Source organism: Anthonomus grandis, chromosome 16, assembly GCF_022605725.1.
Source record: "Anthonomus grandis grandis chromosome 16, icAntGran1.3, whole genome shotgun sequence".
Taxonomy (NCBI): domain Eukaryota; kingdom Metazoa; phylum Arthropoda; class Insecta; order Coleoptera; family Curculionidae; genus Anthonomus; species Anthonomus grandis.
Window position 1 is genome coordinate 5148597 of NC_065561.1, and position 17766 is coordinate 5166362.

The window sequence follows — 17766 nt, forward strand, 5'->3', positions numbered from 1 at the left end:
CCAAGGCTTTTCGTGTTAAATCTTGTAAATTAATTTTATCATTTATTTGCTTTTTAAAGTAATTAACCACAATAGAGGGATCCCAAGTAGTTTCGTATTTAGGCAGGTTCGGCCGGAGTCCATAAATACCTTTAAAAAAGCGTTTATATTATAAATACCTTTAAAAAAAGTGTAAAATCATTGGATAGGTCATGATTGACTATTTGGGAAATTGCGGCTCTATGCGAATTTAAGGTCTCATAAGAATTTCCTTTTTTAAAGCAAATTGTTAAGAATGTTATTAAGTGTTCAGTAGAAACTGAAAAAACATCATTTTTTTGTTCCTTACAATAATTCCACCCTTTAGTTTCGGCCCGAGTTCTAGCCCATTATTGTATTGTTTTAAAGTTGATAATGTAACTGACGCCATTCATATGTCTAAGGCATCATCTGGAACTTTGCCTCTTTGCAACGCTTCCCTGATAAGTGCCCGACCACCAGGGTAAGTTGACTGCAAAGCGGATGAGGGGTCCTGTCAGCAAATAGAAGTAAATTAGCCTGAGGGCTAATAAAAATTGGTTTTTGAATTAAAAGGAAAGTGAAAACTGGGAACCATGGCTGAGTAGTCCAGAAAGGCGCCACTACTATTCCTTCAGCTTTACCGTCCAAAATCTTTTGCAGTTTAAGCATTAAAGAAAATGGAGGAAATGCATAGAAATTTAATTCATGCCAATTCAAGGTAAAAGCATCAACTGCGTAACTTTCTGGATCTCTGAGCCAAGAGACAATAGTTTCACATTTCCTATTAATTATACTTGCAAAGAAATTAGTGTTAGGTTTCCCAAAATGGCCAACAAACCTGTTAAAAATATTCTGATTTAATTCAAATTCGGTTTTGTAATTTATTACACCCGATTCCTCATCTGCCCCAACATATCTGAGGACATATCTGAGGACAAGCAAAAATAAAAATGTGACGTTCTTCGCACCATTGCCATATGTTTCTAGAAATATAATTTATTTTATTATATCGAACATTACCCATGCGATTTATGCAAGCTATGGAGTCTTATTATCAATCCTACATAAAAAATCCTACATCTAGACAGGTCTTTTGCAAAATATTTTAATGCAAAAAAGGCCGCAACTAGCTCTAAATAATTCATATGAAATTTGTTTTTATTATTTAACCAGTGACCATGAGCCATCTGACCATTGCAAAATATACCCTAACCTGTACAAGAGGCATTAGAATAAATTTCCAGATCAAAAAATTGTAGCTTGAGCGATCTACTACAAGCAAAATGTGAACGCCACCAACAAAAGTCCTTAGATAATTCTGAAGATATTTTCATTTTTGCATTATAATATCTTTTTGATTTTGCTAAGGCTTTAAATTTTTCATGTTTAAATAGTTTAGTATATAGCCAGCCGTATTGTATTACTGGACAACAGGAAATAATTGACCCCATAAAAACCGAAAAATATCTAATCTTGCAAATTTTTTTTGACTACATTTTTCTATTATTTTGGTTAACCGACAGATCTTTTCCTCTGCAAGAGAAACTGTAAAATTTTTTAAGTCATATTTATAGCCTAATATGTACAAATCTGTTTTGGAATGAGGCAACTTGTATTAAAGTTAATAATAAACCCTAATTTTTGTAAAACAGACTGTGTTATTATCACATTATGTTGACATTCCTCAAATGTGTCTCCAAGAAGTAAAAAATCATCTAAATATAAGTTTGAGGTAAGACCTTTGTCTCTTAAATAAGACAGGACCGGCTTCATAATCTTTGTAAAAATTCGAGGAGCACAATTCAATCCAAATGGTAGGCACTTAAATTCATATAGAATATTATTAAAGTAAAATCTTAAATACTTTCTATATGATTTGTTGATAGATATTAAAAAATATGCATGCTTTAAATCAAGGCCAGCCGTAAAACAGTTTTGTTTAATAAGTTTGGTAACAGTTTTATAATCCTCCAACTTAAAATGTTTTGTTAAAATATATTTATTTAGGGATTTGAGGTTTAATATGAATCTAAATGAACCGTCACCTTTTTTAATAAATCACATAAACAATTTTTTAATTGTGCCTTCTCCCTTATAGACCAGATCGGTTCCCTAGGAACTTTCTTTTGATATGGTTTTTTACGAAATGGTATTTTTAAACCGATTATATAAGACAGAATACATCTGTCATTGCTGACATATCGCCAATATTCTTCAAAATGTCTTAATCTTCCAGCGGTTTTACCAAAGTATATAGATTTCAACAAGTAGAATCACTTCTTTGATCGCCTCAAAATGCCGCCTTTTTTTATAAGCGCTCGTAAATCACTTGTAAACTACGCCGGTACCCCTCGCATGAGAGGATACAAGTCCGTCCACAAAGTTCACATTAGAAATGCGTTTACGGGGGGCAATAAGGAAAGTATTAAGTTTAATAATATTATTGGGTAAAATCAAGGTTTTTTTATTTTAAAATATTTTGATGAATTTTGACGCTTATTCATTGTGACACATTAAATAAACAACAACTAGGAAATAGGTAATATATTTATGTATGCATCCAGTCGCCATTTTTTCGTTGCATTTATTTCTTGTTATAACACTAATGAAACGCTTAAATTTGAGTCAAAACCTTAGGAATGTTGTTAAGAAAACTAGAATCCCCTAAAAACCCTTTAATCTTAATAAAGGTGTACCTAATATAAAGGGTGTAAACCTAAATGCATACCTTAGTTGCCGACTAGTTAAGCTGAATTTATACAGACAAATAGAATAAAATAAGGCCTTATTTGACATTTATGCATTTAAACAGCAAAATAAAATAAAATAAGAAATAAGGAATTACCAATCACATGTCAGGTATATTTCAAGAAATTGACCAATTACATACCAAGTAAATTTTGTCTCTTTGTCTTTCAATGGGTTTTCTGACCAAAACGCCGTGCGTACTTTCGTTTTCAAATAAAAATAAAATATTAGTTGCATTTTGGTCAACTTCTTATTTTATTTTGCTGTATAAATGCCTTATGGGGGTTTGTGTAAATTTAACTCTTATTTTATTCAATCCAGCATTATTAATTATTCTCAATAATAAAAACGTAGGATTGTACCGATTATCTTTATTTTTTGATTGACCTGGTTACTTAAGAGAAATCATTTGGTTCAGACACTTAATTTAGACACCCTTTATTTAATCCTTTACTTGTTTGGGGATTTTCCCAAAATCCACTTTACCTACTATGTAGGTATGTAGAAACCTGGACGTTTATTTCTAGACGTTTATTTCTACCTGGATGTTTACTACCATTTATTATTAAATGGAATATTAATTTGTTGAATCACAGTTGGCTGATCAAAACACATGTAATTAGTGGGAAACTGCAAAAAGGAAAATAATTAAAATAAAACACTTGATTTATATGTAGGTATATGCATATATTTCTTATTTGTTAATAATCGTAATTTGCGTAATGCGTCGAAAATAAACTGAACCGAGTCAACCCTATAACCACATTTCGTCGACGAACCGGTATAAATCCCCCGCATGCGGGGGATCGATAAACTCCGATAGGCGAGAGGGGCGGCGTCGGCAGGTGCGGATGGTTAGTCGAAAAGGGTCGAGTGACTTGACTGTGTTAGACTGTGGTTTTACTAACCTCAAGCTCTATATACGAGTATTCCTCCTGTAGAATGTCGATGGCCGGTTCTTTCTGTCTGTGAGTTCTCGCCTTTGGTAATTCCCTGAGTAATTCTGCTGCTGCCAAGACCTGCTGCTGCGTCTGTTCTAGAACTGATGTGATAATTGTTGTCTGACTGTGGTTCACTAACCTGAACATCCCTTTCACTAGAGGTGGAAGATTCTTCATCCTAGAAGAAATTATTCTCCGATATTTTCTAGCAGAAATAGGCGGCGGCGATAAGCTTCTAGATATAGAGCACTAGCGAAGAAGCACTAGAGCTAGACCTAGATGTACATTACGAAGCACACGGTCTCGCCTTTTACGAGTTAAGAAACGCTTACGCTCACGGCGTGCTTGTTTGCCATGTTCACGACATGATTCTAAAGTCTTCAACTTCTTTTCTAGGGGCCTAGATTTGTCCCTTCTATCAGCATCCTTAACTTTTGGCATTCTAAATTCTAAAACACTTAACACTCGCACTCCCAAAATAATTCGATTACAAAAAAACACTGACTTTAAAACCGATTAAACCGGCCGTACCGTTGTTGTACGGCGACACTCGACTAAGGAATAATTTCAGTTAACGAGCCCGGGATGGTTCACAGTAGATTATTGATTTTTTCTTGACATATAGAGTGTGGTCAACGCGAGCGCCAAGGATACTACATAGCGTTCTATTTACGAGTCGAGGTATGCAATATAATGTATTTATTCCCAAAAAATATTTTATTCTTTAATTATTGAACATTGGAAATTTTGCGATTGCGAGAATGGAGATAGTATATTTTCACCGACGGACAAGGGGGAGAATTGGGGTGTCAAGATAGCATATACTCGATGAGGTGGCATTTGAGATGTGGAGGTTTGCAGCGTTTGTTAAAGGGATTGTGCAAAATTATGAAATAGAGGGCTCTCACAGTTGAAGGGTATGGGCATTGAGGTGGTGCGAATGCGTCAAATAATATTTAAAATTTCAGATCTTAATTCTAATTTTTAATTTGATGTAAATCGCCTAACCGTGGATAACAAGGTTATAAAAAATGCCCGATCATCGTCGTCGTCTAGTGAGCTATTTTTTTGTGTGTAATTTTAGGTAAAATTTAAATTTAGTAGTAACTAACATTCTAAGCAGCAATAAAATGTCTATTCAACAGTGCCAAAAAAATAATTAATTTGGTTGATGTTCCAGCGAATACTGAGCTAAAATGTCTGGTGATAATGAATATTATATCGACCTCATAGTTTGATATGTGAAAAGGTTATTCCATAGTGTGATGTATCATTTTTCAAGAGCATTTTAAAGTAACTCATTCCACTAATAATATGCCGTTTAGAAACTTTAAAAATTGCGAGTAGTTTCGGAGATATGTCTAAAGATCTGAGATTTGCCGATTTTCTTTTAATTTTTTTCTGACGTTATTTGTTCACAGATTTTCCGTACGACGTTTTTTTTTCGGAGAAATCATCAATTTTGTTTTTTTATATGGCGCGTAAGAAAGTACCTGTATTAAATAGCACTTTATTACGAATACAACAATGTATGACACAATATGATTTTGCAATATTTAGATTGGAATAAATAGGTTTTTATTACATTTCGAATGTTTTGGTGTAGTAGGTGGTGAAATGATGGCGCTGATTATAGAGTAAATAGAAGGCTATTTTTACTGATGTTAAGAAATATTAAATTAAAATCACGTTATTGACGATTTAAAAACTCTACGACATTTCAAAAAGAAGAAAATAAGCAAACTTTTGATACAATACCATACGATCCTATCTTGACGAGATGCTTTTTCAAAGACTTAGGTCTAAGAATGGTCTATCAAAGTTCGGCCAAGTTACGAAATTTCTTAAGAAACCCAAAAGATAAAATAAAGACCAATGGAAAGTCTGGGATCTATGAGATTAATTGCAACGATTGTGATAAAAAGTACATAGAACAATCCAGAAGATCAATTAATATCAGATTTAAAGAACATGTAGCTCATGTGAAATATGGAAGGGTTAAAAAGTCAAGTGTGGCTGAACATGTTTTAAATACTGATCACTTTATAGGAAAAGACAACTTAAAATTACTTAAACCAGTTAATAAAAATAGAAAATTAGATGCATACGAAAGTTTAGCAATATTCAAAATAACATTCTTAACAGGGATAAAGGTCCAATTCCTTATACGAGTAGTCAATTATATAGTTTAGTTAGTGTTAAGTGTAAGATTTGTTTGGCCATGCTTCATTGCTTTTTTCGCTTTATTAGTTACATCATTAGTATATAAGGAGATTTGTAAAAAGGTTTAGTTTAGTTTTGATCTTCTCACGGTCTTTAGCGAAACACGTGTCGAGAGTAAGAATAAAGAGTTTTGGTTAGTGGTAAAACTGTCTCGTATTTTTCCTCAGGATTGGCGAAACTGGTAAGTTTTTGGAATGGTTTTGTTTTTTTATTACATTAAAAAATAAGAAAATTTTTAAGAAAATACCACCGCATGTAGTAATAAATTGCAACTAGTAACAAATTACAACTATTATTTTCCTAAAAAGTAGTGTTACCCTCTCGTGATATGGTATAAGCGTTTCAACCAAACACCGTCAACAAATTTATCAACCGATTTAAGAAATAATCATATCAAATTATTGGGAAAAAGAAATCGCATTTCAAAACTGGTTGTTTCCAATAATGTGCTATTAAAAAAAATAAAGTCAATGCCGAAATAAATGGTATGGACAGTTAGTATAGGCGTGTAAAAGATTTAAGTCATAAAATGCAATAAAAACACTATTTTCCGTGAGTACTTGATTAAAAATTAAAACTTTAAACGCATTCATGGCACCCTTTTTTAAAATTTTTAAAAATTTTAAAATATCGTACAAAAAGTAGAAAATACAGTATCATTGTTTTCAGAATATTATTTTTTATCGAAATACGTAATAATATACCAAGTGTCCCATTTAAAATAAGAAAGTTAGTGTCACTTCCTGTTAAACCTGAATTGAAGGAAAACAATAGAATATGTCAAAATATGCTCTTATAACTATTCTATCGATTTACCAAATTTCATTTGTTTATCTTGAAAAATAACAAAGTTTGTTTTAACAATTTTTTTAAGCTGTAGCTCTGAGGGGGACATTTTAGGACATGTTAATACGAAAAAGTCTTATTTTGACTCCAACAAGCTCTTAAAATATTAAAAAATTAATAAAGTATTAAATTTATTTGTTCAAATGTTAAATCCACTGACTATAATATAGAAGTTGAATAAAAATAAGGAAAACTCTCCCTTCCTCGTCTCTTTTCAATCAATGCAAGAAAATCCATCCATGTCAAGAAATAAACGGGGCAGAATTACCAGTGTTCAGTGTGTACCTAACGGAACCATACAAAATAAAATACGAAAAAAATATTTCTCGACGAAACAGTTCTATGAACATTTAAACAGAGGAAACAAATTTTATTGAACCTTGAACCTCGCGAGCTCGCATCAAGAGTTGCAAAGGTAAGTTCAAATTTTTTATACTTTATTCAAAATCGCACAAGTAATTTATGTCGATTTTTTTTCTTTTCATTTACACATGATTATTCCGGAAATAATTTTCTTACATTCTATTGGTATCATATTGGCTTAGGCTTATAAGAAACCAGTCACGATACAGGGATAATCCAGTAAAAAAAATTTTCTGTCATGAAGTAATGAAAAGTTTTAATTACATTGATCAAATTGTCTTATTTAAATAGAAATCTTTATTAAAAATATGCAAGAATTTTTCATTTAAAAAACTTAACAGTAAATAAAAAAAGTAGTTAGTCTAATATGTTTAGATTGTATTTTTTGTAGTCAGCATGATACTCGAAGGAATATTTCACATGATTTTATAGAGACAGGTGTGAAGTCTACTGATTAGTTTTTTTTTCCGAATATTCTGCTATCCTAACCTCGTTAGTTTTTCCGTGCTAACCTTTTCTTTTTAAATATATAATTTTTCTAGCTATTTATTATCTGCTTAAGTATATAAATAAAAATTCTTTTTAGCTCTCAGATTAAACCAGAAATAGAGGATGTTTTAGAAGGACAACGCATATTTGACGTTTCTTACTTGCTTTTCTAGATATTTCGAAATAAACACAAGCCTTTTGATTGCCTTTTTATTGATTTGCCTCTATTATACAGTTTGCAAAACAATGGCGAATTTGATTAGTTAGCTTTTTATGTTATTTTACTTTTTACTTTTTTTTATGTTAAAATATAAAATTTGCGGCTTGAAACAAGAGTTATCTACGGAGAAAAGACCTGTTTCAGAAAGTATTCCTATTCATTGTGCCATTACGAGTACACTGGGAACGGTTTCGTCTAGAATAGGATATGCTCAGCTAGCAGAAATCGGTGCAGCAACTAATATGCCCATAAAACATGTACCATTATACATACAATAAAATATATCATGAAATTTCGAGACATCATTTATGAGACTGCGTGGAAGTCGTTGGAAAACGCAGCTAAAGAAGCCAAAATTGCTGTAAGGGAAGAAACTGTTGACGAGTTGGAAATACCTTGTCATACTTTGTACATCATGGTAGGAGTCGATGTAGATTGGTCTAACTAAACGGTCGTATAACGTAAACTATGATGCTCTTTCTAAGGTGGTAGGTTTATAGATGTTTATACATTTATAAAAAATTATAAATTGTTAATTAAATCATAAGAAATAATTAGTTTTTTTCTTATTATCTTTTAGCGATGCATAATAGGGTTTAAAACTGAAAAGATTTTACATGTTGGCATTAGAAATAAGTACTGCACAGTTTGTGTTAGACCAAAGGGTAAAAATAATGAAATTCCAAAACATTATTGTTTAAAACATTGGTTAGCTAGCTAGGTCATCTTCCACGAAAAGTAACATTATTGTGGAAGGTTTCAAAACCAAAATTAATACGCATAAGTTAAAATATATCAAACTAATTGGTGATAGTGACAGCAGTGTTTATCAAAAATTATTATTAATACACAAGCTTTATGGAAATGACTTTATTTAAAAAATTAAACGCAAAAAACTTTTTAACAAAGTTAAGGGAATTATGTGGTAAGTTTTAAGTTATTATTTGGTTCTTTTTAAGTGTATAATGTCCTAAAAATAATAATAGGCGTTTGAAAACAAAAAACAATCCATATATTATATAGGACGAAAACAAAGCAATTCCAAAAATGCCGCGGTTTCACCAACGTTACGAAAGGTAGGTATTGACAATTAATACTCATCGAATTCGAATTGCTGTTAGTGAAGCAGTGGCTGATAGAATGCATGAAGCGGCTCTTTGGAAGAAAAATGCAATAAATTGTCCACCGATATAAAAAACGCTCCATCGTATTTGGCGAACATGATATGCATGACTCTTTAGTATTTTTCTGGTACCAAAAAAAAATGAGAAGAACCACGTCCCTGAAATAAAAGAATGTGGTTTATTTCAAGACATTGAAATCTGGATTAAGCGGCTTTTATTTCATCTAAAAAATTTAATTTTAAATATGGCCACAATTTGGCCGAACATTATAACTTAATAGTCTGTAATTATTTATCTTGTAGGTGGGAAAAAAATAAACTATTCCTTTAGAGAATCTTATTCTACCCGCTGTAATGCTGATGCACTGTTCTCCCTGAGAACTGCAGTGTTCATCCTGAGAACTATGGATTAACAAAATCCAAGCAAGTCATTGCGAGAGATAGATAATGAGAGATATTGAATTTAAAGGAAAAGAAGCATATTTTTTAAAAAAGTTGCATAAATAAAGAAGAAATAAATTATAAAAATACAGCATCTAACTTTGGAAGAATTTGTAAGCTTCGAAAAACCACTTCTTGTTCCAATACTGTTAAAACTTTCTTGTATACAATTTTTTTTGGAAATAAGTCAATAATATGGCAAGGATTCTGAACCTATTACCTTAAGACAAATCCAATTTTTTTTTCAAAATCAGAGGTAAAAAAATTTGGACTTTTTAATAATAATAAAAATTTATTTCTTGGGTGAAGTCCAGATGGGATTTTAGAAACAAATTATCTGGTAAAAAGATAAAAAGCCCTATGTCAATTAAAGATATGAATGTAGCGGAAGCCAATATAAAAATAAAATAAAATATGATACACTGGAAAATGGTTGTCTATTTCATAAAAGGAATCATGATTATTTTTCCCAAGTTCAAGGACAGTTAGCAGTTACAGGCCGAGAAAAAAGATCACATTTTTCAATATGCGTAAAAGGCATTTTACTAATTTAGATTTTACAAAAATCACAAACTTTGCTAACATGTAACTGTCAGTATTTCTTTATTTAATAAAATCTCTACGGCTACTGTCATTTTATTATTCAAAACAATAATTTATTTGTTTTGCTCTCAAAAAGTTCAAGGCCAACTTGCCTAAATTTGACAAAAATATTAATATCGCTATAACTTTGTTATTTTTAGGTTTAGGCTATTAGTGTAAATAAACATTTTTACTAAGAAAATTATTATCTTTTGATTTATGTAAATATATACAGGGAATTCCATTTAACAAAAGTACATTTTTCACATTTTCTCGAAAACGCGATGTTCAATTTTTTTCTGTTTTCACCATTTTAATCAACAGAAAAAATCCTACTAGTTTGCTAATTTAACCGACCCTGTATCTTAAATATTAACAAAGATAGCAATAGTGCCGACTTAATCGGAGGCACCCTGTATAAGAATTATTTCATAAAGACAATATTAAATACTTAGTAATAACAAAATAACAATAATATTGTTATATTTCTAAACATTAGAATACAAATTGATTATTTTCAAAAAATGCTTTTGCATTATTATCAGACTTACAAGAGTTATTTTGCAGAAATTAGCAAAGGTGTTCGAATTCCAGCTGGCACCTAACTCAATTATATTTATTGATACACCTTTACTTGTATCACTTTGGCAGTATCACTATCAGCTTACTTTACACAAAACTTCGGATCCAACCTAAAATTGTTTTTAGGTTGGATCTAAAAAAGTTTGAATTTTATACAGATTTAGTAGTTTCTATATTCTCAGCTTCTTTTTTAAAATGGCGACCAAAGATACAGACAGCCAACTGTATTTTACTTAGACCAAAAGTTTTATGACTTTGAATAATTATTTTAAAGATTCAAAGTCTTCAATCTTAAAAGGAAAAAAAAAACTAGATTTTTGGATAGAGAGGTATTGACTGAGATAATTTATTTTGTTGATTAAATATTGACTCTGCTGTACAAATGTGTTATGGAACTCTAGATAACGTCTTCGATCAGTTTTTTCTGAGAAAGCTCTTAAAAAAGCCTAACTTTTCTAAATGGTTTTCTCCATATTTAAAACATTTAGATATTGCAAAGAAAACTAGTCATTAAAAAGATCTACAAATAAACAAAATTCTGAGACTGATTATTTAATATTTTCTAACTTACGAGCTAAATGTAAAATAGAAATTCAAAAATGTTACTCATACGCTCGTCCTTTACTTGTAAATAAGCGTGATGCAGCTTAACACCTAAAAAATGTAAACTATCGTTTTTGTAGTGATACTCGTATATATCAGTAAGTTTTAAGTTTTGTATAATTTTTTCTAGTGTCTTATTTATTGTTTATTATTTATTATTAAGAAATTTTTTGAATTTTTTTTTACTATTCAATATGTCTAGTAAAATTAAAGGCTTAGTAAACTTACGAGCTAAATGTAAAATAGAAATTCAAAATTGTTAGTACAGAAAAAAAAATTATATAATAAAGCTCCTTTGACATGGTCGAACAAAGTATTTAATATAATTTATATTTCCTTACATTTTTATACAATTTATGTTATATATGCAATTATGAATTATAATAAATATTAATACGTACACTAAAACTAAATAACATATTCTGGCTGTCCATATTTTTTTTCCAAATTTCATTAATAGTATATTGCTGACCCAATTCCAGACCATCATCATCGACTCAATTCTCATCACTTAATTTGACTTAATACAAAATCTGATTTTATGTCTCAATATTTTAAGTATATAACAGGTTTGTTTTAAAATAATTTTTTAGATATCTTTTGAATCAAATAATTATTTTTACTATCCGAAATTTTGTTGTTAATTAAAGCGCTAATAAACATTTTGTGTCTTTTTCTATTATTTTTGATTTTTTTAAATTTGCGTTCAAAATATTTTTTAGAATAAATCAGAAAATGTTATTTGTTATAATATTTAGTTTATAACAAATAACATAAATTTTTTAATTTTGCTATTAGTAATATCAGCATATTCCTTATAAACATTTTCACTGAAATTTAATTTTTCTATACTTTCATATAAGGCTAAATAATAAAAATTGTGTGTAGCTCTGTTTTCAGTTGCATTGTTTACATCAATGCGTTGAGTTCTCCTTTTAAAAATATTAAACCACCAATCCAGAACATAACTGATGACTTAATATAAGCTAACTGTAATTTATAACTTTCTATGTTTTCTATTAAAGTCTATATTTAAAGGTCCAGGTTCCACATCTATGTTTTATTGTTTTAACTTTATGATCATTCTTCAATAGGAAACTCAAGTAATAATGATCTGAAAAGGGAACAGCATGAGTATCATATTTATGAGTTAAATTAGTCCTTTACTTGTATACGCTCGTCCTTAACTTGTAAATAAGCGCGATTTTTTCTAGTGTTTTATTTATTATTAAGAAATTTTTTGAATTTTTTTTGTTGGGGTATTTAACCCCCTGTTTTGGTTCACTCTTTTTCGTTAATTAAAACCAATACATAATATGACAACACTTAATTAATTTTTGTACCTGCACATTAAATTTTAATTTAAAAATGAATGGCCAAACCAACATGGCTACCATTTCAAGCCAAAAACAAGACACATCTTATTATAGTAACAAAGAACGTGTGACAAGCAGATGTATGTGGGTACATAGTGCTGCCGCGACTATGTAAAAGGATAAACCTCAAGCGCTGGTGCCGTGGTGACATTTAGATACTTAAACTTAACATTTTTTTTACTATACAATACGTCTAGTAAAATTAAAGGCTTAGTAAACTTATGAACTAAAGGTAAAAAAGAAATTTAAAAATGTTACTTTCACTCTAATTATATAAAAATTGTTGGTAACAGCCTTGACAAGGGATAATTACAGGTTTGACAATTTTCACTGCTTGATATACCATGTCTATATAATTTATCTAATACTGTAAATGCATTATTTATTGCTAGATACACATGAACCTATTTTGTTCAAATATTAGTTGAAAATATTCATTGAGGGTTTTTGCAATATAACATAGGACAAGCAGAAATTCTTGTTAAACCCACATATACAAGTGATTGCAGACCTGGTTTCATCGCTTTGAAAATTCTGACTGTTCTTTCCATCTTTATCTTATATATATGAAATATTTATACTAAAAATAGGCTAAATCTTATTCCTAATTTCCATAATTTGGAGAGGTGGTGCATGGATGGCATTGGGAGTTTGGTGATACATTTCTTTACTGCCTGATAGTATAAAGAACTTGCCCCTGAGTCAGTTTAGGAGGAATATTAAGAATATCCTCATCAAGTCGAGCTTCTCAGCCTAGATGAGTTTTTAAGGGATAAATTTTAATTCTGAAATGTAGTCATGTTTTTTAAGATTTAATGTATTAATATCATTTTACTGTATTGCGAAGCTCTAATATAGAAATCTTATAATTTTATTTTCCATTTTAATTTCGACCTATCACTCTTCTTAATTGCAAATATAAAATCTTTACAAAAAGAACAATCATGTGGGGCCAATTACTATATGCATTTACTGATTTGCAAATTACTATTGCATATTTAATAATCTATTATTAATAAAGGATTTTATATTACATTATGAAAAAAATTGAAACATTGGAGGAGGCTTGGGTTTAGATTTTCAGGAGGAATTTGATAGAGTAATTCATAGCTACCTCTGGCAAGTTATATAAAACATTAGATTTAATTAAAAATTTATAAATACAATAAAACTCTATATATAATTATAAAGTCTATATAAAGTCTAATCAAGCATCAACAATCTATTGTATGATCGTCTGGAATTGGGTGAGCAATATACTATTAATGAAATTTGGAAAAAAAATATTGACAGCTAGAATATGTTATTTAGTTTTTAGTATATTAATATTTATTATAATTATTAAGTGCATATGTAATAATAATTGTATAAAAATGTAAGGAAATATATTTATTATAGTTATATATATTTGTACATATTAAAAAAAAAATTTAAAATTATAAGATCTATCTATAGTTTTTCCCTATTTTAATTTAAAATTATTATGAATAAAGGTTTAAAAAAAACTTAATTTTTGTCATTTTCTTTTATTGGTTAATCCAATATTTTTATGATAGCTTTATCTAGATAAACATTTTGGGTTTCTAAACAGTAAAGCTTATTTTGACGTCTTAAGCTTATTTATACTTGAATCATCTGAAATTTTTCAAAAATTATATTGAATGTCTTTGTTTGACAATATCAAAGAACTTTTATTTTAAATTTTTTTTGGACTACTAAGTACTACTAATTGTCCCTTGTCGAGGTTGTTACCAACAATTTTTCTGTATTGAGAAAGAGAGTAACATTTTTGAATTTCTGTTTTACATTTAGCACATAAGTAACAAAATATTAAATAATCAGGCTCAAATTTTGTTTGTAGATCTTTTTTATGAATAGTTTTCTTTCCATAATAAAATGTTTTAAATATGGAGGAAACAATTTAGGAAAGTTAGGCTTTCCAAAGAGCTTTCTTAGGAAAAATTGATTAAAGACAATATCTAGAGTTTCATAAAACATTTGTACAGCAGACTAAATATCTAATCACAAAATAAATTGTCCCAGTAAATACTCACCAATCATTTATTACTATATAATTAACATTTCTGAAGTCAAAATTCTTCATATGTTAAGTTTTAGTAGTACATAAAAGATCAAATGTGCAAGCTATATGATTGTTATATAAAGGCATTAGAAGACTATATACCAGACCATCATTTGGCTGTGCTATTTTTGACAAAAATTATAAAAAAAGAAACATTTACAGACTACCATTGCATTCAAGTTCTTAGAACAATTCACACAAATTCTCAGTTCATTGTTATACCATATCGCCTCAATTAATTATAACAATTAATATTCAACTAATATTTTATTTCAAGAGGCTTAAGTACTACGGTTGAATCAAATTTATAGATATTCAGTTGCCAGATATACATAAAAAAATAAAATTAAATTGAGGTATTGTGGATCACAAAATTACTACCAGACATCTGGGTTTATGGCAACTGTTCCAGGACTCCTCAAAATGCCAAAGATTTATAAGATGTTGCAATGAATACCTTAATACTTTACAATACAAGAAAGTCAAAAATAATTTAAGAACATGGCTAATTAAAAATGAAATAAATAATAAATTATAATGATAATTGCATAGTACACAGTACAATATACTTAAATAAGTGGTTTAATACTGTAATATTTTTGTTGAATTAGTTTACAGTATAGCATTCAAATGATGAAGTCAGGAGAATGTTTTCAATTATATCCTAAATATGTAATAGTATAGTGTACATATAAATATCTACTAATGTAAAGCAGTTAAAATATGTAGTTGGGTAAATATGCAGTGGCTCCAAGTATTCTGTACTTACAACACTAAAATTATAATTTGTAAAATATGATTGTAATGTACTGAAAATTGAAGGACTCGGCAGTCAATTACTAAATAAGTTGTCACAGAAGAAATATACAAAAGTATTATGTAGAAATTATTGACTATAAATTTTAAATTTGTAAATAAGAGCTTATAGCTCTGTATAAATTTTTTTGATTGATTGATTAAATTGAATCCTCCTTTATTAGATATATACTTGTTTCACAAACTATTGAATGCAGCTGCTTGGTACTATTGAGTTTTAGCTTGAGAGAGGGTAATGTGCTCCACATAGAATTTGATAATACCAATTATGTCAACAACTAAAGTTTATAAACGTAAATATTAATATTTTCATTTTATCTATCAATATGTAAATTAAATTAAATTATTTTATGTCCTTACTAGAGGAAAATTGTTATCCATTATTAAACTGGTTGTGTGAGATGTTGGACATAACACAGTTGCTGTTGTACATATTAGATAGTAATGAAGAAAACAAAACAAGGGACCATTCGAGAATGTGTCAAACAAGCAAGCAATATTGGACATCTTGCAAGTAGATATTGAAACGTCAGTAATCAGATTGATCTGATTATTGCCCCCCACTCTTTATTCCTGATCTCCCAGTAAGGGATGCCTATAACCTTGAAAGAAAAAAATCCAAGATGAGAACCTGGTCAAAAGAATGCCCTTTTCCATACAGTCCAAACAAGTGCCTTGCAAGCCAGAAGAGCCTTTTAGGTAATCTTAACACAGCAATTATTATTTATTATATATTTTATATTAATTATTTATTTAATATAACACATAATATGACATTTAAATAGGATAAGGAAAAAGTAAAGATACTCTCAAAAATATAAAACAGTTTTAAATTTTCAAATTGGGAACCAGGCAGAGATATACATTTTTTTAAAGTGACTGCTGCCTTACAGGATTTCTTCTGCAGGCATCAAACATTAAATCAGAAATATTATAACTTACATTTCTCAAATGCATGACTCCCTTCTTGCAGGGCCCCTATTCACCATTGCTGCCTTTGTTATTCATGAAGAAGAGTTCTAGTCTCAACTACCAGTGCTATGCACGCTACTTTCTATCTTGCCGTCTTACAATTTCCAAATGTGCATACATAATATACTGGAGGTGTAGAAACGTCTTTTGGATCCACCAACACTCGCTTTCAGTTCACTGCCCACCATGTAAAAGAAAAATAATGGAAGTAACTAGTAAGGTAAGAAATAAGGATTTTCAGAGTTTTGCCGCCTTCTCACATTTGACAGCTGACAGTGACAAATGTCAGTAAAGACAGTGTCAACAGTAAGAAAACAAACTAATGCTTCATTCAGATGTTAAAAATATCGAGACAGCCGATCTCTAAGTATCGAATTCAAAATTTGTATATGTCGTAGCCAGATTAAAAGATCCGTCGTTTTTTAAAACGCCTTGTCATTTTATAAATAGCGGCCAGATTGTCAAAATCTGTAAAAATTATAAATTCATTATTTTGCTATCTGGCTAGATATATAAAACGACGCTCCTCACTACTCGGTCAGATTATCAAGCGCATAATTAAGAAAAACAACTTCGAGGAAAGCGATATTAATATAAATAATATTCTAAGTAAGCCTTACATCATTCACCAAGTTAATTAGGCAGGTACTAGTGCTAAAATTTTTTCTAAATCCAGATTGGCTAGGCGGAATTATTTTTTTAGATTCGACAAATGAAACAATCTGCTTTTCCAAAATTTTTGATATAGCCGGCAAAATACTTATGGGTCGAAGATCTTTAAAGTCTCCTGGATTTGAAACTTTTGGTAATGGTAAAATAATAGACTTTTTCCATAAGTCCGGATAACTATTTTCTAGAATACAAGTATTAATAATATTTATTAAAGCATATTTACAATAAGGAAAGCATAATTTAATATCTCTTATTGATATCTCGTCTTCGCCTGTGGCATTAGTGCTAATAGAATTTAAAATTTGGATTAATGCTTCTTCGTCTATCAGACCAAACCTTAACTCCTCGGTAAATGATTGATGCCTATTTTGTTTATAAAAATTAACCTTTTCATCTAAGGTAGTATATGTACTTGAATTAGAATTTTCAAAATAATTATTTATTGCAGATTGATCTGGAAATAGCTGAAAAATGTCATTGGTATTTTTAGTTTTGGTCAGATTTAACTTTTCAGCAGATTTCCAAAAATCCCTTCCAGACTTTGTAGAAAGAGATTGAAAGTAAGCTATTTTCTCACGGGCTATGGCATGTTTAGTCGTATTTCGAAGTTCCCTATAGTATTGCAGTTTGGCGTCGGTTCCATGCTGTAGATATTTCTTGTGGGCCTTATCTCTTAATTTCATTAG

General features: G+C 29.8%; 1 protein-coding gene across 1 annotated transcript in view; it reads right to left on the bottom strand.

The window, feature by feature from the left end:
• Nucleotides 1-16650, bottom strand: part of LOC126745950 (uncharacterized) — a 99000-nt gene extending 82350 nt beyond the window's left edge. Inside the window, exon 1 of the mRNA XM_050454012.1 lies at nucleotides 16379-16650. Within this exon, the coding sequence (XP_050309969.1) occupies nucleotides 16379-16393 (15 nt within the window). The 5' untranslated portion in view covers nucleotides 16394-16650. The remainder of the gene's footprint in view (nucleotides 1-16378) is intronic.
• Between the last annotated feature and the right edge of the window lie 1116 nt (nucleotides 16651-17766).